The 27,973-nt window shown below is 34.6% G+C and overlaps 1 protein-coding gene across 1 annotated transcript in view; it reads left to right on the forward strand.

Annotated features, from left to right (window-relative positions):
• The first annotated feature begins 229 nt into the window (after positions 1-229).
• Positions 230-27,973, forward strand: part of loj (p24 family member logjam) — a 57,800-nt gene continuing 30,056 nt past the window's right edge. Inside the window, exons 1-2 of the mRNA XM_090415699.1 lie at positions 230-458; positions 16,549-16,669. Of these exons, the coding sequence (XP_090271825.1) occupies positions 261-458; positions 16,549-16,669 (319 nt within the window). The 5' untranslated portion in view covers positions 230-260. The remainder of the gene's footprint in view (positions 459-16,548; positions 16,670-27,973) is intronic.

Below are 27,973 nucleotides of genomic sequence, written 5' to 3' on the forward strand. Positions count from 1 at the left end.
GAAGAAACGAACGCCGCTTTTTTTTTTTTTTTTTTAAATAAAAGGCTCCAAACAGGTTTTGTTCGATCAGTTTGTATCGCTTGTGTAAATGGATTACCTGAAAAGTCTAATAAAACGAACAGAAAGAAGAAATATTTTTTTCTGAATGGAATTCTGATACAAAGCTACCTGTAAGTTTAGGTTTCATTGATTATCCTATCGGGATGCAGAGGAAAGGATGACGTGTGTATAGGTCTCGTGTCATATTGTGAGGTGTAACAATGGCGGTGTCCACGTTGCTCCTAGGAGCAAAAATATTATTAATTTTTAGGTACTGTTTGTACTGCGCTGCAGAAACGTATACCTTTGATAAAGACCTGGGTGTTGCATTTGAATTTAAAGTACATGTAGATGCAGGCAGAGAGGAGTGCTTTTACCAGTTTATCCAACCCGGCTCAACACTGTATGTTGCGTTCCAGGTAGGTGACGTAGAGTGAGCAGGTTGAATAACAGGTGTTTTATTTCTAGAAAATAAGTCGTTCCCTTGTAGACGTTAACGGCATTAGTACCTATATTAAGAATACTTGATAACTGGAGCAGTTCACTTCTAAATTTTGTTTCTATATGTGTCATGTAATGTAGACAAATATTGCAGCAAATTTGCGATGATATCGAACCTTGGTTAGTTGATTTAAAACATTTTAAAAATTGAGAAAACCACAACTTGTTTTCTCGTTAAGCAACATTAGAATTTTTAGTTTAAAACATATTTTGATGTATTTTTTATTTTTCATATCTCAATTTAAAAAATCTTCAGTAGGCTCTTGTATTTGAATACACACACACAATTATTCTTAAAGAATCACTTTAGTGATGTCTGTGAAAATACTGTTCATTATTTTATCCAGTTAAATATGACATTGCAGTACAGAAAACATTAGTGATGTTCATAAATTAATATGAATTTGAATGAAGTAGAACCATTATAACATATTGCTGACTTTTGAAGACAAGTAGCCATAGCACTGAAATAAATAATCATACCCAAAATGTACTCATAAATAAATCTGCCAATGCCTTTTTTTTTTTTTTTCAAAGAGAGAGAGGCTGTTTTTGGCCCCTTTTTTTATCATTTCTTATTTAAAAATAATTTCAAGGAAAGTTTGACTATAAAGCATGAATTAGTTTTTTTAAATTATAATTTTTTTTAAGTGGGATATGGAGAGAACATAGTATATCCAAAAAGGTAGTAGTTTCTGTAGGGTTTTTTTTTTTGTTTACAGATCTGCACAGATGGGCTTATTACATATTTCAATTATGACAAAAAAAGCACAGAAAGCAGGAAATTGGTGTTGAATTTTAGAAAATGATATGGCTATTCAAATTCAAAATTATAAAATTCAAATAATTAAAAAATATTTAATTATTTGAATTTTATGGCTCAAAGACATCAAGGGTCAAACTGCACCAGGAATTCTATAAAGTCAGGCAATCAATACAATATTACATATAGTCATTAGCCTCTATATACAAGTAATCCATTTGTGAAGTTATTTCACATGCAAACTTTGTTTGCTTCCTTTTGACAGACATAACTGACAGATCTAATATATGACTGGGGAAAATATTGGACTTGCTGGTTTGCTGGAAAGAGATAAAATCAAATCTCAAATGTTATTACATTGTACACCAACAAGCATCATATGGATCTAGCCTTTGCTGGAACTATGTAATACAATGGACAAGGTAGTGAAAATAACAAGTTTGATTAAAGGTTGAAATAGGGTGGAAATCATGCCCTTACTCATGAAAAATTCAAAATATTTTTAGATGAATTTTTTGATATGGTGACTTGCTTCTGCACTGTTAAATCTGTTGGTTGAGTGCTGGAAAATGTGTACTGATATTTTTTAAACTTCTGAAAGAACTTTATCTCTTTTTTATTGGAAGAAATAAAATATTGTACTGATCTAACTAAAAGTAATTGATGTCGCTGAGTTTGACTCACTCTGAATCCTGCAAAGAGCTTTTTGATAAAAAAATAATGCTTGCCCAAATTATACATTTTAAAGTATTTGTTTCTCAGCTTGACACTCTTATTAAGAATTTTGATGACAGGTATAAACAGTTTAATGAACTCAAACCAAGCATGTCAATTTCAATATCATTGGATATTGAAAGCCCAAACCTCATTTATCAAATGAGGTTATGTAAACTTCAGTCAGATGAATTTATTGGAGCTGAATTGTTTAAACTTTTTTAACTGAGAAATACCCAGATAAAAGATTTGAGATTAAAAATTATTTTAATTTTTGAAAATACTTATATATGCAAGAGGGCATTTTTTGACATGAAATAAATAATCAAACAGAGAAACAGTATTGAATGTCTCCACTCTTGAACAGTCACTTTGACTTATAGCAACAAGCATCAACATGGACACGCAACAAGCAACAACGGAGTTTTATCATCCACAGTGATTTCAGTAATTTTTTTTTTCAAACTTGAAGTTTCAGGTGTTCTAATATTAATAGTTTTCAGGTGTTCTAATATTAGAAGTTACAAATTAATTAATTAACTAATTTGTATATAGAATGAAAAACCCAAGTTTCAGGGAGAAAAACAAGCTTTACTGTGGAGGTAACAGAGATTTTCTCCACGAAACTGGCCTTCAAAAAAAAAAAAAAAAAAAAAAAAAGTAACAAAGATTCCTGTCATCATGACGAGAATCAAACTTGAATCTTTGGATGGGATGCATCATCTTGTTAATTTTTGAGTTACACTACAGAAGTGCCTATCTTTTTTCTACATATATCTCGTGTATGATTTTTTTTCTTAGTATGATGGATGTTCTTTCTAAGTCATGCTGTTCAAAATGCTCTAAGTTTACATTGACAAATTGGGATGAAAGTGAATAGTACTTATTTGCATACTCTTCCCTTTATTTTCTTTTTATAATGGTGATATCATATAATTACAATCATTACTACCTCTTGTTAGCAGAGGACAAATGAATGACTCCCATTAGCAGAATAAATTGAGGAAAAATTGAGGGAGTGTAAATTGCAGAACAAGGTAACTAGGAAAAGAGTGATATGATTATGACAACAATTTAGAGGAGTTTACTAGATCAGTATCAGAGGGTTTTTTTTGCAAAGGTAGTAGTAGTAATTAGAATAAGAGACATCTCTGGATTGTATCTCATTCTTACTCTTCACAGCCTTACCTACTACACCAGGGGTGTTCAACCCGTCGATAGGAGTGATTTTTGGTCGATCTCTCCTTACTTACAAATTTAATTAAAACTAAAAACATAATATTTTATTTATCATTATTTTTAATTCGCTTTAAGTGTATATTGCTATTGTTTATTTATTTTTCATTAAAATTGTCAAATCAGTAATTTTCTTATAAGTCCGGGTAAATGAATTAATTTGGATCAGTGGAAGTCAAACAGCGAGCTGAGTAAATACGATTATAAGCAAAGTGTGAAAACTCGATTGTTGCTTAAATATTAATTATTCCAAAGCACATTACATCGATTTTTTACTTAGGTTAAGTCCCATGTGAATATTGTAGAAAAATAAACTTTGTTTGTCTCTGTATAGTTTATTAGATGTTTTTGTAAATAACTCTTTTGCAGCTAACTGTGTATACTGCTTTAATAAAATATGTTAGAGTGTTAAAAACAAAGGCAATGTTTTTGTCGCTGAAGCTGTACATGGTGGCATTAGAAAGATTATTATTGAAATCATTTTTGGAAATTATGGAGACAACTACCATGTTTGAATAAAAACTTTAGTTTACTATTACTAAAATTTTACAATTCGACGTTTCGACCTTTATGTCAAGGTCATCTTCTGGAGCGTACAAATATACACAGGAAACAAGCTATACTACAATCATACTGGTTCGTTAAAGACACTGACTAACCGCTACCACAATTGTTGGCCTGACCTCTGGTGGGAAAAAAAAAAATTTTTTTTTTTTTTTTCAGTGAGAAAAAACTCTTTCTCACCGAAGTCAGTGAGAAAGAGTTCAAACAACTTTCCGATGGCCGGCAACTTACAATCAAAAGAAAGCGGAGGAGAACAAAAGGCGTGCCGAACTTGAAACTTAAGATGAAAGACTCATACCAATTCTTTGGGGGGTTGCCAAACTTCATGCGAGGTCTCAGAGGAGGCCTAATAAAAAGGGACTGAAGCAAGCAGAAGGGGTCCCGGTTCCATAATTGCTGTCAGAGAGGAGGCTGCCCGGTCCAGAGTTGTCGTCAGAGAGACTGCTCGGATCCATGTTGCTTGAGAGAGGAGTTTCCCGCTTCCCAGAAAGGAGCTTCTCGGTTCGAGACGTTGCTAGAGAGGTTTCAAATTGCCGAAAGGAAGCGTTCCCAATTGCCGGAGAAAAGTTTCCAGGCCAGGTTAATGTCAGACATTCACCAGTGTGTTGTGTTTTCATTACAATTTGATGAATCAAACGACTTCATTGATATTGCTCAGTTAATGGTATTTATTTTGCATGGTATTTCAAAATTATTCAAGTAAAGAAGAACTTTTGAAAATTATACCATTATTGGGAAGGACTAGGGGAGAAGACATTTTTTTTGGCATTTGATGAATTTGTGAAACAACACAAACTTCCGCTTTTTAAAGTTGTGTCTATTACTACTGATGGTGCTCCTGCAATGATAGGTAATAAATCAGGCTTCATTTCATTATGTAAAAACGATGACAAATATCCAGATTTTTTAACGCACCACTGTATTATTCACCAACAAGTACTGTGTAGTAAAAGATTAAACACAAAAGATGTTTTGGATATTACATTTAAAATTGTAAATTCCGTTCGAGGAAAAGCCCTGTAACGGCGGTTTTTTAAATTACAGGCAGATGATGATAGGGAACTTCTGCTGTACAATAATGTTCGCTGGCTCAACAGGAGTCAGTTTTTTAGAAAGATTTCTTGTATTAATTAAAGATATAAAAATTTTCTTGATGAAAAAGGAGATATTTATTCACAATTGAGTGATAAAAGATGGTTGTTACACTTATCATTTTTAGTAGATTTCTGTATGAAATTAAGCAACTTAAATTTAGAGTTACAAGGCAGAGATAAAAATTTAATTGACGTGTTAAAAACTTTCCAACAATACTTAATTTTATTAAAGAAAAATATAAATGACCACGAATTTAGACATCTCCCATATTTATTAAAATTTTTTGAACAAAATCAAGAAATGCTTCGCTATGGTTTAAAAGAATTTATTAGTGAAATAGAATTAGTTGAGGAAGAAATAAATTCAAGATTTAAAGATTTTAATAAAACTGAAACGATTGTATCTTTTATCAGTAATCCATTTCAAGAAAACTTGAACATCACAGAAATTTCAAATAAAATTAGTGGGCTGTTTGATATAAACCAAGCTGAAGTAGAACTTGAGATAATAAACATTCAGAATAGTTTTAAATAAACAGTGAAGTCATTTGGAAGTATGCACATGAAAAATTCCCAATATTAACTGATATTATGCGAAAAATTCTGTCGTGTTTCGGATCGACATACTTGTCAGAATCCACTTTTTCAAATACGACCGTCATAAAAATTCAATTAAGAAACCAAATTACAAATGATCATTTTGATGATTGTCTGCAATGGGCCACCTCTTCATATCAACTTGACTATGAAAATATTGCGAGGTCCAAACAATGCCAAATTTCACATTCACTTTTTTTTTTTAATCAACCAGCATTTCCTGTAACTTGTGAGTTTGTAATCAATCTGTTGTTTTTTCTAACTTTGGTTTTCCAAAATAGAGAAATAAATGTTTTATTCCTATATATTGGATGTTTTTTTTGTTGTATTAAAATATTTGTTGTATTAAAATAATTAAAAGTGATAAATAAATTTTTCAATACACAAATAAAATTTTTTGTTGTGTATTTTATTTTTAGTTGTTTATTTATGCGTAATCAGATATCAGGTTGGGGATACGTGATCTATATAAGAGAGTAGATTGCCGAATAACTTATTATAGAAAAGTAGCTCGCATATTAAAAAAGGTTGAACACCACTGTACTACACTATAAAGAAATTGTAAGTAGAGACATGAAAGTTGTTCCTTTTTGCATGGAAGTTGGATGATTGGAAGTTGCTACAGCATGTGTCATGAGTACAGGGACGGAGAATAAATTTTAAAATGTGGTTTTGAAAAGTATTGTGGGAAAGTGAATCTATTGCAAACGAGTCTTGACTGCATGGAGTTTTATAATAATAATTGATATATGTAAAAATTGTAGGATTCCTACCCAGTTATGACAGTACAGGTAACCATCGTATAACACGGTACTTATACAACGCTGTTTCAATATAACACGGTCTACAAATTGTAGTAACCCTTGTTAAATGCTATACATATACAACACAGTTTTGATATAAGACGGTCTACAAACTGTAGTAATCCTTTATCTTTTCATATATTTTCAACGCGTGACTTAAAAATCTAATTTTATCTTTGTTAAATTTGCGTATGCCCATATCGCGTATGTAGTTATAAGTAGCAAATTTATATTAGGGGAAATACCTCTTAGCATGCATGTACGTCAGTTGTTTACCGTATAAGGTGTTTATTGTTGAAAATTGTCTTTGTTTTCTGCCAGGAAAGCGCATTAAAAATTATAAGTGTGTTAATCTCAAGCTGAGCACTTTATTTTTTGGTGAGTAGCATACAACGTGTAATGCTTTTTTTTACCTAAAAAAAATATTTTTATAGTAATGGTCATTTAGAGCGCTTTTGCGATATGGTTGAAAATGAAATTAGTGAATTAATTGATGGAGAAATAGATTTAAATGAGGAGAAACAGGTACAATTAATAGATGACATCGAATCAAAGGGTGGGGAATGTTCTGCTGAAGATTCTAATTGTGATGAATCCGTTAAAGAATTCAGTTTAAAGAAATTAGCTGAATTTAAAGAAGATTGGACTTGGCAAGAAAATTATTTTATGGGTAATGATCTTCCAATGGAGCGTTCTGGAAAATTCATTAGACAATTGAATATTTGTTTAGCTCCGTATTATGAACTTAATAAAAAATTGCAGTATCGTGGTAAGCAAGGTCTTATTACTGACTTTTTGATAACTAAGCCAACCGAAGTATGCAATGAGAATTATACAAATGATGTCCAAGAGATTTCAAGTGATGACAGCATCCGGCCATTCATAAATAAAGAACATCTACGAAATGTTAGTTTTGAAGAGAGTGATGACGATTAAAATATACACTTTATTTTATTTTGCCAAACATTTATGTATTATGTGCAATGAAGTTTACATACAATTTATAATTTTTTATAATTTTATACTATGTATTTGTTTCATAGTTTATTTGTTTTTTTAACTTACATGAATTACCTGAATTAAATAAAAATATTTTTTGTTGGATATGTCATTGTTTATATAATCTTAAAAAAAAAAAAGATTTCGGAACCTAACCCTACTTTTTCTATGATCTGAGTCTCGTATAACGCGATTTATATAACGCTTCATTTTTGTTGAACCTAACGTCCACGTTATACGAGGGTTAACTGTACTGAGTTAAGAAGGAGGGTGATGATAGCAAATGATTTCATGCGCAGGCTGTGTAGAAGAAATGGTTGTGAATTTTTAGATGTGTGCAGTGTGTTTGATGGCATATAAGAAGGATAGCCTGCACTTGAATTCATTTGGCATCAGATCAGGAGCCTGGAGAAATTATTTCTTGGTATGAGACCTAATGCAGAGAATCAGGGAAACTAGATTATCAAGGGAGGAATGGAAACAGTGTGTGTGAAAGTTCAGCTATAGTATGCAAACGTGATAAATATATGAATGTCTTTGAACATGGTTATGTATGTGACAAAGGGGTGGAAAAATATGCTTTGGGTTCAGACTTTTTAAGTATGTCTGGGGATGAAAAAGAGAAAATTCTAGAACAAGACCAAACAGTTCTGTGATATCTGGAGGGAATTTGTTCTGTAAAAGAAGAATTGTTTCATTGATTGTGACATTCATAAAGAGGGCAGAGACAAAACTGACTAATAAATCATTGAGATTGAAAAACAGAACACAATTCCGATAAAAAGCCAAACGGCTATTTTTTCTGGCAAAGTTAATTAAATTAAGGGGATAAAATTCCCTTATTATTTTACAGCCAGTATGCGAAACTCTGAGATGGAAAACTACAATTTAAGAGTTTCATGCCGAAGAACTATCGGTGAATCCAAGCGTAAGTGAACACCTGGTAGTACAACACCAAGACAACTCAAAGCAAAGGTGGAGCAAGATCCCTCACTATCCTTGATATTTTCTCATAATGTAAAACACAGCTCCTAGGAGATGTAATACTGCCTTACATTATGAGGAGAGGTCACTACCCAGATCAGTTTCAACCTTTTTTGAGGTCTCATCAGTGAGTAGGTAGACCTGGATGATATCAAAAGTTTCCGTTTCTAGATACACTTGTCAAATGTCTTCCTTCTGGCAGTCTTTCCTTCACTGTTTACTTGCCACCACCTAACACAAAAACTAGGTGTCATTAATACTCCAAAAAGCAGGGCTTTGAAGATCTGCTCCAATGAACATGCGCTGAAAGACGAATTTAAAGTTATCAGCAACACTTTTCTAAAAAATGGTTACAGCCAAAACTATTAACAAAATTATCTACAAGACCTCAATAAAAAAACAAAGATAAACCAGACTACAATAAAATTATAACCATTCCCTAGATTAAAGGGACATTAGATAAAATAAACAGAATGCTACAAAATACAACCTCAAAGCCACCTTTAAACCTCCTGCAAAATTAAAAAAGCTTGCTCAACTCATCCAAAGGCCCACTCCCTCTGCTGTCCCACCCTGGAGTATACCATATTTTTTACACCTGTAATATACCATATATAGGGGAAACAGGACACACAATTCCTATCAGACAAAAGCAATATAAACAACACATTAAATATAATAACTATGGTGAAGCTGGCCTTTCTGATCATGCCCTGAACACTTTACATAGAATTGACAGGAAAAGCACCAACTGTTTACATCACACCAAAACATGGTATGAACGCAAATTTAAGGAAGCCTGTGAGATTCTTATCAACCACCCCAATCTGAACAATAATGATGGTCTAAAAATCCCAAGCATATGGAAGGCACATATTCTGCCCATGGAACCTTTCTCTCTAAGAGTTAACTATAAACAGGACTGTAGATAATCTAAAATAACAATTGTAACGTTAAAAATAGGACATCATTGTTACTGAAAAAAGACTATCTTTAAGAAAGAATGTTTTTCTCATGTTATCTTAAATAGAATTTAGTTTTGATGTAGTTTCTAAATAATTAATTTGTAATTTTTATCTTTTTAATTTTTTTTATTTTAATTTAATTTAATTTTTATTTATTTTTTTTTCACTAGAGGTCACGCCAGTAGAATAACCGGTGATCAAATCATTGTTTCTTTAGCTTACCGTGTGTAATGTAACTCAGCTTTTCCTTGTATATTTGTATATACTCCAGTTGATGATCTTAATGTGAAGTTCGAAACGTCGGGAAATTAAAAGAGTTATTTATAACATGGTTGTAAAGTCCATAATTTCTAAAACGAAGGCTGATCATCATGCAACACTAAAAGAAAGGAAGAAAAAAGAAAAGACTATATGATTATATTGGGAGACTGGAATGGAGTTGTGGGAGAAGAAGAGAATGGGAGTGTAGTAGGAAGATACGGACTAGGTAATAGAAATGAGAGAGGTGAAAGGTTAGTGGAATTCTGTAAAGAAAATAAGCTAATAATTATGAATACTTGGTTTAAAAAATCCAAGAGAAGACTATACACTTGGAAAAAAACCAGGAAATATGGAAAGGTATGAAATTAATTACATTATAATAAAGCAATGATACAAAGAATAGTGTAAAAAATGCATGCACATATCCTGGAGCTGATATTTTCTCTGACCACAACCTACTATTCATAGAAATAAATGTGAACTAAAGAAAATAAAAGAAGCTATGAAAAGGAAAAAATTGAACTTAGAGAAATTAAAAAACACCAAGGAATTTGGAAATAGATTGGAGAAAGAATTAGAGGAAACAAGTTTTGTCAGAACTGGAGATCCAGAAAAGAAATGGGAACAAGTTAAAGAGAAAATAAAGAAGATTGCAGAAGAAGAAATTGGATATGTAAGAGCTAAAAGAATAAAAAAAACCTTGGATAACTAATGAGATGATTTCTCTAATGGATGAAAGAAGAAAATGGAAAAATAAAGACACCCCGGAATGGAAAATACGATATAGAACCCTGAATGACAAATTGAGAAGGGAAGTAGAGAAGATTGGCTTAAAAAACAATGTGAAGAAATGGGAAATTATGAGAGAGTGGAAAGGTATGATCTTTTGTATGAAAAAGCAAGAAGCATGAATCACAAGAGAAATGGAATTCGAGCTAGAGGCATAGACGATAAGAATGGAGAAATCATAACTGAAGAAGATAAAATCCTAATGAGATGGAAGGAATACATTGAAGATCTATATGACAAGGAAAATAGACCAAATGAGTTGCCATTAGAAGATATAAAGAAGGTAAATGAAGATGATCTAAGCCCAGACATTTTGAAGACAGAAGTAGAAATGCCATTAATGAACTAAAATGTGGAAAGGCAGAAGGAATAGATGAAATACCTGCAGAATTCCTGAAACAACTTCAGAAGAAAGGAACTGAAGAAATAACCAAAATAATAAATTTAATTTATAACAAAGGAGAATTACCAAAAGATTTTATGACCTTAATATTTATACCTATACCAAAGAAAAGCAATGCAGTGAACTGTAAGGAATTTAGATCAATAAGCCTCATTTCCCATGCATCAAAAATATTTACGAGAATCTTAATACGAAGAATTGCATCTAAAGTGGAAAAATTTCTCGGAGAAGATCAGCTTGGTTTCAGGAAGGGTGAGAGAACAAGAGATGCAATTGGATTGTTAAGAATAGTAAGTGAAATAAGTCTGGAAGTGAATAAAGAAGTTAATATCTGTTATGTAGATTTTGAAAAAGCTTTTGACTTTGTAAAATGGGATAAGATGGTGGAAGTAATGGAAGAGATTGGTATAGATTGGAAAGACAGGAGGCTAATTATTTCACTATATATGGGACAAACTGCCATGGTGAGAGACATATTTGGTAAAACAGAAACAGGTATCATTGGACGAGGCTGTTCTCTGTCACCAATTTTGTTTAACATGTATTTCAAAGCAATGTTAAAAGAAGCATTGGAGAATTCGGAAGAAGGAATAAAGATTGGAGGTAGACAAATATTTGCAATAAGATATGCAGATGAGAAGGCATTATTATCAAATACTGAAACAGGATTACAACATCTGTTGAACAGATTACTGGAATCCTGTATCAATTATGGAATGAAAATTAACTTAAGAAAAACAAAGGTAATGAAAATAGCAAGAAAAGAGGCAAATATGGATATCAGAATAAATGGGGAAAAATTGAATTAAGTAAAGACACTTAAATATTTAGGACGTGTGATTAGCAGTGATGGAAGATGTAAAAGTGACATAAAAGCAAGGATAGCGATGGGAAGAGATGCCTTTAATAGAAAATGGAATTTATTCAGAAGTAAAATGGATAGAAACCTAAAGAAAAGACTAATAAAATGTTGTGTGGAGTGTTGCCCTCTATGCAGCTGAAACTTGGACATTGAAGAAAGAAGAAATTAAGATTTTGGAAAGCTTTGAGATGTGGATTTGGAGAAGGATGAAAAAAATCAAATGGACAAATAAAATAACTAATGAAGAGGTCTTAAAAAGAGTACAAGAAGAAGAAGTGTCTGTTAAGGAGGATAAAAAGAAGAAAGGGAAACTGGATTGGACATATTCTGAGAGGGAATGGAATCATCAGAGATGACATCGAAGAAAAAATAGACGGAAAAATACTCAGAGGAAGAGTAAGGAAAACTAGATGAGATGCTGAATGGATACAAGTACACAACCTTGAAAGAGAAGGCTCAGAAGAGAAGGGGAGCAAAGTTTTTGCTACTAAGAGAAGAACCTGCTCAATTGCAGAATACTCAAGAAGAAGTGAAATGGATGTGCAACCTTATTAAGCAAGAGATCCACAAGAACAAGACAATGTGGAAAGAATATCATGAGAATGAGAGAGAGAGAGAGAGAGAGAGAGAGAGGGGAGTTATGAAATATATAAAGCTCAGGCCAGAAAAGTAATAAGTATTGTGTGGAAAGCTAAATCGAAGTATGAAAAGAAATTGGCCATGAAACTTAACAATCTAAAAGAATTTTATCGTTATGCTGCAAGCAAAAGAATGAATGAATGTGAAAGAATAACTTTATTGAATGCAGTTGGTACTTGAGTGTCAGAAGCTATAGTCTGACCACATAAGCGAGAGCTGTCGTTGGCAGACTGCCAAGAAGAGTCAATTCATGTTGAAGGAGAGAAAGAAATAAGGCGATGTACGAATTGTTCACCAACACACGAAATCACTTGCTTTATACGTAACATTTTCCAACTGTTATACAAGCAAAATAGTTACCACTTTAAAAACTACAATGATCATAAAGGAGAAGTTAATTTTCTGACGTGTATTAATAAACATTCATCCTACAATACCAATTGATTACCCTGTTATCGGAATGGATTCTCCTTCTTTTGACGTGCACAGAAGTGTCGAAAGGTCTCGTATCTGTCGGCATACTATAATGAGATTGTTCAGTTAATGAGTGCTCACTTTGCTAAGATATATCAACCAGGTGTATGTAACATGGTGCACAGTGCTACTGCTACAATGGATGAAGAGTTAGAGGTTAAAGAACTGTTGTATAACTTGGATAAGAATTTGTCTATAGGGACAGATGGAATATCAGCCCATCTGCTAAAGGAATGTTCAGCCAGATTAACTAGGCCTTTCACAAGTTTGTTTAAATTGAGTCTCAGCTCAGAAATAATATCACAGGAATGGAAGGATTGTATGATAGTTCCATTGTACAAGAGTGGTGCAAAAACTGGTGTGTCTAAATATCGATATATCATTATATCATTAACTATATTAGTATCTGTGGTGTGGTAGTGAAGATTTTAGAGAAGTTGGTAAGAACCCGCATACAGAAATGGGTAGACAAACATGCTATACTCTGCAAGGAATAACATGTGTTTACTAAAGGAAGGTCATGTTTTAGCAATTTGCTCATATTTTATAACAATGTTACAGCTGAGTAGGATAAAGGGAATGGATACACTATGATAATGTTAGATTTTTCTAAGGCATTTGATAGGATACCACATGAAAGGATGTTGCATAAACTGGAGAATATGGGATTAGAATATAAACTCTTGACTTGGATCAGGAGATGGTTCACAGACAGATATCAAAAATTGGTATACAGTGGGTGTGAATCTGCCAGATTTAAGGTGACCAGTGGTGTACCTCAGGGTTCGGTCCTTGGGCCATTATTGTTCAATCTATACATTAATGACATCAGGCAGGGTCTGACTTCAGATGTGCAATTGTTTGTTGATGATGCAAAGATGGCCAGAGCAATCAGAGATGTTACTGATATTCAGCACTTACAAAATGATTTGAATAGGCTGGAAATTTGGGCAAATGAAAATGGCTGTTAGTTTAATGTTAGTAAGTGTAAAGTTATGCACTTTGGCATGATTAGAGGTCCATTGGCATATTATATTAGTGGAGTTATGCTACAAGAAACTGAGGAGGCAAGGAATCTTGGCATATTGGTGGATTGGAATTTGAAGTTCAAAGGTCACATAGCAAAAGTTGCAAATACAACTCAGAGAATAATTGCGATGTTGAAGCGAACTTTTATATAAGGACAAGGAAGTCATTTTATCTCTTTATAAGGCTTTGATAAGACCACACCTGGATCATTGTGCGCAGATTTGGTCTCCTGGATTCGAAGAGGATAAGAAGATATGCAAAGGGTGCAAAGAAGAGTTACAAAGATTATATTTATTTATAAAGAGTTAAATGATTTAGATTATGAGGTCAGATTGTGAGTATGTGGATTGCAGATTTTGGTTAACAGGAGAAAGAGGGGTGATATGATAGAGGTCAATAAACTTTTGAATGGGCACTATAGGATATCATCTGATGAAAATTTTCATTATATGGAATGTGGGGAGAGAACACAGGCATCAGTGAAAGTTAAGTTTGTTCACAGTCAAGAAAGGGGTAAGAGCTAAGTTTTTCTCCCAGAGAGTAGTGAGAGTGGAATTGTTTGCCTTTAGGGGTAGTGATGCATCTAGTGTGAATGAATTTAAGGGAAGGTATTACAGCTGGTTTGGGTGATTTATAGCCTCTTTTGATGAGTCTTTGACTCCATGGAGATCTCAGATAATAATAATAATAATGTTCATTGTACTTTGATCCTGGAACTAAATAGCTAACCTACTATGCTTGTAATATAATGGTGGCACCCTCACACTTTCTTGTGTGGTGATTCTGACTTGCATGATGCCATGGGTGTACCAGTTTAATTCTTTGATGTATAATCATCTTGTCATTAATTTTCAGGATTTCACTTTTCTTTCATAGCCAGTAAAAGAACTGTAATCATACTTTTATAAATTAATGGTATGACATTTTGAACAAGCACCATGGTCTGTTGATAAATTTGTGTTTGTGGGTTTTAAATATTTTATTTCATTCTTGTCTCTTTGATTTCCATGATTTATGATAATAATAAATAATATTATTACTTGGCCACCTCCATGTAGTCCAGAGACTTTTCACAAGAGGTCAACATTAGTCATTATTTCACTGATATTCTCTTCCAACTCTGGAAAGAATTGTTGTGAGCAACTTTTTTCAGTGGGTGAGTTGGAGGAGAATATCACTGAAAATTTTAGCATTCTCCAAACAAACAAAAAAAAATCTATCTAGTCTTCGGATCCTTGCCAACTATACTCTTTACACAATTTTCAGGGGCAACCCCTTGTTTTCTACCTTCTTGCGATGTATTGAAAAATATTTTCTGTATTAATCTTTTAAAACTTCTTCAGTAACTTATGTTTCTATCGTATCCTTTCTTATATCTCTGCAAACCTTCAACCTGTCCTCATAGGGAGGATTTCATGCCTTCACTATCATGGTCACTTGCCTCTTGTCTGCACCACTTCCTCCTTTCCAAGGAATCTAGGTGACAGATGTGTGTGCATAATCTGGATATAGCCATATCATTGTCTTATAAAGAGGGGTAATAATCTCTCCATCTCTGCTTGTTGGTGTGGACTTTTATCCAGGTAGAGCCAACAAATTGTTTTGGCCAATTTTGCAGTATGCCCTCTAAACTTTTAATCCCGTCCACAATCATTCCTAGTTCTGTCGCTCAAGTCACACAGCTTGTAATCTTTTCATTCCCAAACTGCACAACCTATGCTTTACTTTGATATGGAAACCATTATCCTTTGTCCCATACTGTCATTCTGTTTAAATCATCCTCCATCTCTCCATCATGTTTAATAACTATTTCTCTACTTACGTTTGCATTAACAGGAAAAACTGGATACTTCCCATCAAATCATTTCCTATATAATTGATTAGAAATTAAATAGCATCAGCAAAGATACAGGGCTCTTGTGGCACAGCACTGGTCAACTGGCTTCTCTTGGATTCTTTGCTGCCATGTACTACTCAGTGTCTCTCAGCCATATTCTTATCCATGTCACCAGTTTCATCCATCTCTATTTGATTCAGTTTATGTCATAGAGTTCCATGTGGTATCCATTTGTATTCCTTTTGTCAAAATCCCACAGTATCGGCATGTCTTTATCAAATTCAGATGCCACTTAAGGCAAGGTCTACCTTTCACAAAACTATGTTCCTCCCTCATAGACTGTAACTTCTGTACCTTAACTACCAACCTCTTTTGCGATTGTTATAATTTGGTCCTGTCTCAGAGCATCCTTCATGCAGTGGAACCATTTTGGCTTCTTTCTGCTACCTTGGGACCTCACCAGAGCTGAAACTTAAACAGCTCTTCTACTTCTGTTCATACATCAGTCCTTGTTATGTCTGACATTGCACTATCTCCACCTGCATGGTACACATGTTCTCCAAGTCATAATTATGACTATTTTGTGGCATATTTCCCCTCAGTATCCTTGAATGTTTACTGGGGAGAAGAGAGGGAGTTTACTACTTTTGGATTGTTTGAAAGTTTGTGCTCTGTGCAAACCTACAAGCTTCCTTATAATTTTGATAAATAGGATAGGTAATCCATCTCCATAGTCTGTTATGTCTTCACTTGATGTGTTCTCTTGCCATTTAATTGTTTTGCAGTGGTGTGTGTAGGGGATGAGGTGGAAATTAAACTTTCTTACTTCTGAGACTGTCTAACTACCTTTCAGTTGAAATTCTTTTCCAAAAAAATGTCATCACAACAGACTCTACCCAAGCACTTCAAATGTTTGATGTTATTCTCAAAGTAATTATTTTAAATTTCTAAAATTTTCAAATGTATATTATAACTGTAATTTATCATTCTTTAAGGTAATGCGAGGTGGAGATGGCCAAGCAGGTTTTGCAGTACGACATCCAAATGGATTATTTGTATTGCCATATCAGTGGAGGCCGAGTGCTGAATATGAGGAGCAGGTAGCACAGCCAGGTGGTAAGTTGCTTTTAGTACTCAATATCTATTTAGTAATTTCTGAATAAACAAAGTGTAATGTTCTGATTACTCAGCAACAAATATGATAATGTCAAACTGCTAATGTAAAGTTTTCAGAATATAAAAAATATCTTCACTCTGCCTCTTAAGTATTTTATGACATTAAATACTAGAAAATTAAGTGCAGAGGAGGAACCTATTGATGTTCAGCTGTAGGTTTAAATCTTGAGGAATTAAATGACAATGGATGTTACAGAGAACAGAAATAGTAGAGATGAAAAGAGGAATAGTTGGTGAGGTAGATTTGGGGAGGAAGGGGAAATTGCAAGAGTTTTGAAGACTATATAGTGTATTGATGCTGTTATAGGATAAATATAAGTAAGGAAGTAGTTTTACCACTGTTAGGCTTGATCAAACTACACTTAAAATGCTGTGAAATTTTAGTTTCTTTTGAGGAAACTGGGTCCAGAAATAAACGACTAAAACAATATTGGAAACTGCAAAATATTCGGATGTGAGAGGAGATTGGGAAAATAAATTGAGAGCTTAGTGAATACACTGCTTGGAAAGAAGTCAATGGACATCCCCACAAGCAAAGTGCATCATGCCATGTAACAAATCGTGTGTGTAGCCAACATAAATTGGACGAATATGATGCCCCAAAGTCAGTGCAACTGTATCTGTGTGAAATAGCTGTGAGTAGGGAACTGACAGAGTTTGAATGAGGTATTGTGATAGGATGCCATGTTGCAGACCTATCTGTTTGGCAAATTGTTGACAAATCGGACCATCCCAGGTTAACGATCAGTGATACCATACTTGAGATGAAGGTGCAGGGAATCAACTGCAGGTGCCACCAGCAATACTCACCGAGCATGACACAGGGTTTGATGAATGATAAGATGTAAAAACTACTGGTTGTCGACTGACATGTTGAAAGTAGAATTCCAGACATTGATTGAATAATGAATCTGCACAAAAATATTCAGGCTCACAACTTGGGTTTCCATGGTAGAACTGCAATATGCAAGTCTCACATTATCCAAACCAACATTCAGCATCATCTTCAGTGGCGCAAAGACATGTACAGTGGGACATGGAAACTTGGAAAGCTGTATTATAGAGTGACGAATCATGCTACATCCTCTACCGAGCAGATGGACAGGTATGGGTGTGGTGCATGCCTGGTGAATATCTTGCCAGAATGTGTAATACCAACTATAAAATTCGGAGGTGGTGGTGTGATTGTGTGGTCCTGTTTTTCCTGGTTTGGTCTCAGACCTATGTTTGTGATGTCACAAACATTGAACTTTGAGAGGTATCTGAACGTTTTGGGCAATGCAATGCTTCTACTTTGTGGCATTTCTATGGTACTGGCCATTGTCTCATTCAGCAAGATAGTGCACCTTGTCATAAGGCTGCTGCTGTTACTGCAGGGTTTGTGAACACGAACATCACCACACTTGACTGGCCTCCACAGAGTCCTGAACTCAACCCTAGTGAACATCTGTGTGATGAACTGGAGCATTGGGTGAGGTCAAAGGACATCAATCCCACAACAGTCCAGGATCTCATTACATGCCTACAAATGGTCTAAAACTCTCATTGATTGCTATTGTACATAACACTTGTGGAAAGTATGCCCCTTGGGATTGCTGCAGTCATCACAATGAAATGAGGTCCTACATCTTATTAAGGTTGACACCATGGTTGTTTCTTCCTCATGCTGTGCTTTTGTTGACTTCTTTCCAAGCAGTTTATACATAAAGGAGAAAAGATGTATGATTAAGATTTAAGTTAGTGAGGAGATTTCCTAATTATTACAGAGGAAATTATTCCTAGAGTGTATGGGAGAGTAAGAAAGAGAGAGAGGCCATCCTTGGAGATTGTATGAAGTGTATAGTGAGCAAGAAAGTGTGGAGTAGATTCTTAACGGAAAAAGAGAAGTGAATAGGTAGAATTTCTTGCCAGAGGGGTATTGTATTGTGAATTTGAATGAGTATAAGGTACATTACAATAAATTTACTGCTAGTTAAATTAGATCTACAATGAGAAACTACTTCTAAAAAAACAGTATTAATGATATGGATTTTTTTTATTTTAGATTTATCACTACACTATGGAAATCTGGTCATTTTACCTGTCCAAAATCATGACTTGCCTTATCACTTAGCACTAGTTTAAAAAACAAATTAAAAAAATTCCTTGTTAAGCTAAACTATCTAAAAATTTGTGATATTCACCATGAAGGAATTGAGGTAGAACCATGTAACTTCACATTATTCTACATATTCCCCACAGTGTTGTACACTTGTTACAATGTTGCTGCATCATTTGCAATTCTCTGAGAAAAAAAAATCTTTCCCTTGATGCACAAACCAGTCCTCGGGTGCAGATATGACTATCATCTGTGGTGAATTTTGTTACTTTCAAGTGTTTCTTGAAATTTGGAAATAGGAAATAGTCAGATGGAGCTAGATCTGGCAATTAGGGTGGGCAAGGCAGACATTGAAAGCCCAAGTTGCGTATTGTCTGTTGGGTTTCATGAGCAGTATAGCAGTGCTTTCTCCTGCAAAAGCAACAAGCCTCTCCTCAGTTTCCCCCGTGGTGTTTTTCTTTCAATTTCTTCAGAGCTGTTGATTCAATTGCTGTTGTAACAGTTTCACCTTTTTTGAGATACTTGGTAAGGATTACACCATTCACATCCCAAAAGACAATGACAAGAACCTTCCCTGCTGACTTTTGGGTTCATAACTTATTTGGCCATGAACAACCTTTATGTCTCCACTCCATTGACTGCTGTTTGGTCTCTGGGGTCATGTTTCATCAACAGTCACAATATGAGCCAAAAAATTTGCATCTAATTTCTCAAAATGATCCAAAATCCCTTGAGATGACTGCACACCCTCTCTCTCTCTCTCTCTCTCTTCAGGTTGACATTTAAACATTTGGGAACCCAATTCGCTAAGAGCTTCTGCATGTTCAGATGTAGGTGGATAATGACTCCAATTCATTTACCGGATATTCCCTGAGTCTTTATGATGTTTTTGCCTAGTATTCATTTATCATCAAGGATAATGGCATGCACTGCATCGATGTTTTCAGGTGTGATCTTTTTTTTCAGGTGTGATGGAAGGTCTTTCTGACCCGGGGGCATCTGTTGTCTCAGAATGCTCAGTTTTAAACTTGGCCACCCATCTGGCAATTGTTGGGTATGCTGGGGCACAGTCCCCTAAAGTATCACACAAAGTTTGGTTAATCTCATTTGCAGACAGCATGAAAAACTTCATGATGACCTGCACCTCTGTGTCTTTGAATTTCTTCAAAACCTCTGGCATAACTTCAGAGGTTTATATATCTTAAAAGAAAAAGAACAACTTATTACAATTTGATGAAACATGTGGGTTAAAGTGTTTTAAGATATGTTCTTTCTTGTGGTTATATCAGTTGCTTTAATATCATTTTTGTTCTAGGTGTTTATCATTGTAGTTCCTTTAGATGTTTTACAGCATGATTGTTTCTTTCCACTCAACCTCAATACTTTAAACTAATGAGGTTTTAGATTCTTTCAGATGCATTCAGTGTTATAAAATACATGTACACGTAAAAAAAAATTTGAACTCTTTTTATAAGCAATACCAGATAGAAAAGCTTTTGCTTTTCCCTTTGCTAAAGACCTTTTTTTGTATTTTTACTTGCACATTTCTTTTATTCCTTGAATATCAACACAGTTTCCCCCTGTTATTTCATAGATAGTGCTGGTCATTAAAAGTAATGACACATGTTGCATCTTGGTACTATATTTCACAGGATGTGAGAGTAAGTGTATAATATTAAAAAAACAAAAAGTATAGTTCAGTCATATATCTTGACTATATTTAGAAATATCACAAGTACATATTTCTGACTTACTTGGATAAATTCCGTGAGTGAAGTGAAGTTGATAACACAATATTAGCCAACACTATAATGTGAACATCAATAAATACGTTGGTGGGCTAAAAAGTTCTCAGCCTCGAACATAGATGGCAACACTTTCAGCATGATTTTTTTTTCTATCTGTCATAAGCATCCATGTGAAATTGCAAGTCATTCTATCAAGTAGTTTGTTTTATACAGATGTCTGAAACAAAAGTGTTGTCTGTATCCCTTGAAATGGATAAAATTGAATATCGTGCAGTTATAAAATTCCTCGTAAAAGAAGGTTTAACACCCAAGGAAATTCATTCGAAGGTCATAAAAGTTTATGGGCACTCTTCCCCTTCATTTTCAATAATTAAGAAATGGGCTATATATTTCTTTAAATGTGGCCATACCAGCCTTGAACACGATCCACGAGAAGGACATCCAAAAAGTGTAACAACACCAGAAATCATTGATCAAATGCATGATATGGTATTGGATGACCGGCGAGTCAAAATGTGTGAAATTGCTGAGACTACAGGCATTTCAAAAGAACGTGTAGGATATATTTTGCACGAAGAACTGCAAATGAAAAAGTTTTGTGTGAGATGGGTGCCACGATTGCTCACAGCAGATCAAAAATGCATTCGCATGAAAATCTCTGAGCAGTGCTTGGAGCATTTTAACAAGAATAAAACTCATTTTGTGCGTTGATTTATTACTATGGATAAGACTTGGATTCACCACTACACACCAGAATCCAAACAGTGGACAGAAGCTGGTTGTTCAGTGCCAAAGAAGACAAAGTCGGCTCCATCAGCAGGAAAGGTCATGGCATCAGTGTTTTGGGATGCTAAAAGCATTTTATATATTAATTATTTTGAAAAGGATAAAACAATAACTGGGGAATATTATTCCGATCTTTTAACCAGACTAGACGAAAAAATTCATGAGAAAAGACCCAGTTTGTAGAAGAAAAAAAATCATCTTTCATCAGGACAATGCACCTACCCGGAAAGATGTTTTGGCAATGGGAAAATTAAGGGATCTGCACTATGAATTGTTGGAATATCCACTCTATTCCCCAGATTTGGCTCCCTCTGATTTCTATCTCTTCCCAAAACTAAAACTCATCCTCTCTGGTCAACATTTTCCTTCGAATCAAGAGGTGATTGCAGCTGTATAGAAGTAGTTTTTGAAATCTTACTGAGAACCACTACAGGAATGGGATAATGGTACTGGAGCATTGCTAGAATGTATTAGTCTTAAGGATGATTATGTTGAAAATAAAAATAATTTTGAAATTATAAATTCGTTTTTTCATTGTTAGGCTGAGAACTTTTCAGAGTTCTCATATATCAGGTAGTTATATTAGATACAGATGTGCATATATTTGCATGATGATGATAAAAGAAATAAAAAAAAAAGTCAACAAGACTATCTTATTGTTGATAGTCTTGCTGGTTTAGAACATAAGTATACATGGGATCTGGGTTAAACAAGATCCCTGTTGTTTTTTCCAGGGAACCAGGACAAACAGATAAAGTCAGCTATGGGAACAAATCCTAAAACCCACCGCACCTCAATATCACCAGAGTTCAAGATCGGTAGTATCAACATAAGAAGCCTGAATGGCAAAGAAATGGAGCTAGCTGAGGAATTGGATAAGTACCAGATCGACATAATAGGGGTGACTGAAACAAAAACTGATGAGATCTTTCTGAGCAATAAATACAAAATGTTATATTCAGGCAATGACAATCAAGGAAAAGAAGGAGTAGCTATAGTATTCAACACTAAATACTAGGCTAATCTTCTTGAATGGTAGGCAGTCTCAAGTAGAGTGATGTGGGCAAATATGAGAATGGGGAACTGGACAATGAGACTTATTTGTGCCTATGTCCCACAGAAGGTTCTACTAAGGTAGAAGTGGAGGATTTTTGAGGCTTTAGAGAAAGCAACTGGCACAATGAAACAGGAAAAGTTGGTCCTTGTTGGGGATCTAAATAGCAGAGTAGGAAATGATTGTCAGACATACAAAAATATTTTGGAAAAATTTGGACAAAAAAGCAAAGCTAATAATAATGGCAAATACCTGTTGGATTTCTGCTCAGGACATGGACTGGTTATTGCTAACACAATGTTCCAACATAAAAATGTGCACAAATTCACATGGAGAGAAGAGTCAAGGAATAAGAAAAGTCTCATTGACTATGTTATTGTTGATAGTGATGTTTTTCCCCTGGTGCAGGACACCCGAGTGTACAGTGGATTTGAAATTGGAAGTGATCACCATTTAGTCTTGAGCAGGATAAAATTGAATTTATATTGAAAAGAATAACACGTAAGAAAGTTTTAAAGCGAATAAAAGTTGAGCAGCTCTCAGATGTGAACTGTAGACTAAAATACACAAACATAATTGAAGAAAAAATGAAAAAGTTTGAGAATAGGAACTAAACTTTGGAGTGTCAGTGGCAAGTCCTGAAAGGCATTCAGCTCTCTGGCTGAATCAATCAGTGTTGATTGATTCAGCCAGAGAGATATATGGTGAAATTGTCTGTAAGGATAGAAAAATAAGAACTCCATGTGGACACAGGAAGTTAAAGAAGCGGTGAAAGAAAAGAAGAAAGTATATCAAAAGTTCGTGGCAAATAAGTCAGCTTGTGGTCTCAGAGAATACAGAGACAAATGTAAGAAAGCTAAACACTGTGTAAAACTAGCTAAACACTGTGTAAAACTAGCTAAACAAAAGTCATGGGAGGACTTTGGTAAGAACATAGAAAATAAATATCAAGAAGGTGGCAAGATATTCTGAAATATCTTGCCACCTTCTGAAAGTTGACATGAAAACAGAAGAAAAAGATATCCTTGAAGTATGACATAATTACTTCGAAAAATTGCTAAATGAAACGAGCAGTGATGGCAGCACAGTGGTAAAATACGCTGACCAGGCATACAGTCAGGAATATAGATCTATACATGAAGTAGAAAAAGCCATCAAAAGCCTGAAATGTGGAAAGGCAGCAGGAGTAGATGATATTTGACTAGAAATGCTCAAGTATGGAGGTATAAAAGTCTTACAGTGGCTGCACTGCATTGTTCAGAAGGCCTGGACAGAGGGATGAATAAAAGAGAAATAAAACTGAATGTGAGAAATACAGAGGTATTTCATTACTGAGTGTTCGTGGTAAGATATATGCACGTATACTTGAGAAACAGTTGAGAAGGATTGTGGAAGAGAAACTTGGTTAAGAACAAGCTGGATTCAGGTCAAATAGAGACTGTCAGGATCAGATTTTCACTTTACGACAGATAGTTGTGAAATCATGGGAATATAACAGAGATCTGTATTTAAGTTTTGTAGATCTGGAAAAGGCACATGACTAGGTGCCAAGAGAGAAGCTATTCAAAGCACTACAGTTATATGCTGTCAATGGGGCATTATATCAAGCAATACTTAGTCTTTATTTGAGTTGTAAGTCAGCAGTTAGAATTGAAGGGAGTACAGGAAGGTGGTTTAATGTTAAATCTTGTGTCAGATAAGGATGTATGCTATCCACTCTGTTATTCATTATCTATATGGATCACGTTATGAAGGAAAGTGGTATTAAACCTGATATCAAAATTGGAGATGTTAATGTCAGCTCTTTGCTTTATGCAGATGATGTTATACTTCTAAATAAATCTGCTACAAGTCTGCACGATTCCCTGACTAAATTGAATAACTGTTGTAATAGATATGGTATGATTGTCAGCATTAAAAAGATAAAGACAATGAAAATAGGCATTAACATTGAAAATATCAACTGCATTGTGAATGGAGATCCTATAGAATAGGTAAAACATTTCAGCTACTTAGGTACGATTTTTAGTGAAGATGGTAAATTAAATATAGAAATAGATAACAGAATCAACAAAGCTGGTATGGTGGGAAGTCAATTGAATAAATTCATATAGAATAAAGGAAATATTAGTCAGAACACTAAATTAGCTGTATACAAGACAGTGTTCAAGCCAATTTTAACTTATGGATCTGAGAACTGGGTGAGAAGTAAAACACTTTACCAAAGACTAGAGACCACAGATATGAGAGTCCTGAGAAAGATTACGGGCATGAAAAGATGGCATCAATGGCAATATATATTAAAAACAAGTATATTAGGAAAGAACTTGCCACTGTCATTTATCCAGAAATGTGTTAGCAGAGCTAATCTCAGGTGGTATGGTCACTTATACAGAATGGGAGAGGAAAATTTAGCAAAAAAGTATTCTCTTCCAGGTTGTCAGGAAAAAGACCCAGTGGAAGACTAAGATATAGGTGAATTTGATACAGAAAAAAGTTTCTTAGAAGATAGAAATATAAGATCTGATAATGCTGGAGTCTTGACAGGTAACAGACTGATTTGGAGGAAAATTGTAGATAGGAAGTTAATAATAATGTAATTTTATATGTAGTACTATCATATCCTGTACACCCCTTGAGGATATATGGCAGGAATTTGATGATGATGAAGAATTTACTGTTTCTATAGTATTATAGCAGTTATTTATTTATTGGTTGATTATTTATATATATTCTTACTAAATAGCTTAAGGAAATTACAACGTCCAATAGAATATACATTAAAATAAATTTTAATACACTTCCAATATTTCGGCAAAGTCATGTTGGCATTATCACAGGAACTTAAATACAAGACAACGTGCACGCAAGCACAGCACACATTAATGAGGAACGAAGCAAGAAGCTATTCTTTCTCCTAAAAGTCCTGATGGTGCCCCCTTGCGGGCAATGCTGGTATTCTTGGCACTACCCCAAATTTGGGAAACTTGCATCAGAAGACCTTCAGCCCAATCGGCCAAGAATACCAACCTGGCCCGCTAGGGGGGCACCATCAGGACTTTTAGGAGAAAGAATAGCTTCCTACTTCATTCCTCATTTACTGTGTGTTGTGCTTGCTTGCACGTGTCTTGTATTTAAGTTCCTGTGATAATGGCAATGTGACATTGGCGAAATATTGGAAGTGTATTAAAATTTATTTTAATATATATTCTATTGTACGTCGTAATTTCCTTAAGCTATTTAGTAAGAATGTATAACCAACGTCTAAGCCTTTCCACGAGAATTATTTATATATATATATAAAAAATGAGTATAGATATCATATTCAACACTAAATATGAGGATAATCTTCTTGAATGACTGACAACATGCCCCTTACCAAGCAAGTTAACTCTTGCTTGCTCTCGGTGCCTCATGCAACCGAACTCTTGCCACCACTCATCTTATACTACCTCCATAATACCTGATTTTTCCATATTGCATGCTCCACCTCTTCATTCTTTCATTTCACACTTGCCTTATTTGACCTCTTGACCTTTGGAATGCATTCAGACATTGTCAGATAGTTCCTGAACAGGTTCCAGGCAGCATCAATATCCTTTCCTTCTAATTCTGCATTCCATGATATAGCTGCAAACTGTCTCTTGATCTTGTCATGATCAGCCTTATAGTTCTATATATATATCCATTTATCGCAGAAGTCCTTATATGGCTATCTACTACCCAAGTAATCACATCACAGTCACCCTCATAAACTGGATGGAGCTTCATTTACAATAACGTTCTCTGATGAGATAGTCAGATCCAAGACTCCCTGAGGTGGTTGTCCCTCAAAAACTCAAGGAATTCATTCTCTTTGCCCCCAGATACTGTCTCTTCATTCCAATCTATATTACCATAATTTAAATCATCAATAACGATAACTTTTCTTATTAATCTTTAAAGATACCTGTGGCATGACTATAAACAACAAATTACATGATAACCACAGTAATTAACTTTAATGAAATGAAAGTACGGATATTTCGTACTGAAAATAACAGTACATCATCAGTGCATAGAAACAAGCAAATCAAAGAAACGGGAATACAAGGTACATAAAAATATGTACCTTGTAATACATGACTATAAACAACAAATTACATGATAACCACAGTAATTAACTTTAATGAAATGAAAGTACGGATATTTCGTACTGAAAATAACAGTACATCATCAGTGCATAGAAACAAGCCAATCAAAGAAACGGGAATACAAGGTACATAAAAATTAATTACTGTGTTATCGTGTAATTTGTTGTTCCTTTTCTTATTGGCTAGACCAATTTCCTTATACACATTTCTCTAACTGTTCCCCACATTACCAGGTCTATAGCAACACCCAACTTGATATTTCATTCTGTTCATTTCACTTCACACATACTGCTTCAAAACTATTCCTCGCTTTTTTCTTCTCCACCTTAGATGGAGATAACTTCTCTGCTACCATTAACAGCACTCCCTCCCCCTTTTTATCTTGCCTCTCCTCATGAAAAACATCATGTCCATCCATCCCTATTCCTGTCAGAATGTCATCATCGTATAACCATGTCTCACTTATTCCAGCAATTTTGGGGAAAGCAATATTTTTATTTTATTTTATTATTTTTTTTTACATTTTTATGTTGGGCCCATACACGAGAAGTTTGTTGGTCATCTTATAGTAAGTTAGTACCATATATGGGAAGAGAATTGGGAAATGAGAAACTTGTTCACATTGGATTTGAAGGCCTGTGCTTTGTGTTCTTTGGGAAACACATGGGAGGGAAGGATGTTCCAAAATACAGCAAGAGTAGGAATGAAAGAGGAGGAAGAGAAACTTGTTCTATGAATATGGAGCTTGACAGTGAAGGGATGTTGTGTGGGGTAGCTTCACATGTTTCGATGAATTTATTAGAGAGAGAGAGAGAAGGGGTTCTGATGAACTTATTATGGAAATATTTATAGAAGATGCATGCAGTAGATACTTAGACACCTGTATGAAAGTGGTTGGAGTGAGTTGGTAGGAGATGAATCATTAATCAGTCTGAGTGCTCTCTTCTGCACTAATTGAGTATTTTTAGGGAGCTCTTAGGGGTACATATCCAGATGTGTAAGCATTACTCAGTGGATGGGCAGATCTGTACAGTGTTAATAACTGTTTGGGGATAAAGTAATGTCTTGAATAAAAGAGTAATTTTAAATTTTTTGGATGCTGAGGAGGCAGTGATTGTAATGTGTATATGCCAAGAGAATCTTTGACAATACTCAGTTGTAGGGGACGAAGAAATGCATTGCCAATTTAGTCATATGGTCATACAATAAGCAAATGATCATTATGGGTGACTTTAATTTTCCAAATATTGATTGGGTAGAAGAGAAATCTCATGATCAGAAAGAACAGGAATTTATTGAATTGTTGCTGGATAACTTTCTCAAGCAGCATGTGAAAGAAGGAACTCGAGGTCAAAGAGTGTTGGATTTTCTCATAGTGTCAGAAGGGATCTTTGTCAAGAATATCGCTATTTTACCACCAATTGG

The sequence above is a fragment of the Typopeltis vanoorti genome, chromosome 3 (assembly GCF_054136105.1).
Source record: "Typopeltis vanoorti isolate ZY-2024b chromosome 3, IOZ_Tvanoo_1.0, whole genome shotgun sequence".
Classification (NCBI taxonomy): domain Eukaryota; kingdom Metazoa; phylum Arthropoda; class Arachnida; order Uropygi; family Thelyphonidae; genus Typopeltis; species Typopeltis vanoorti.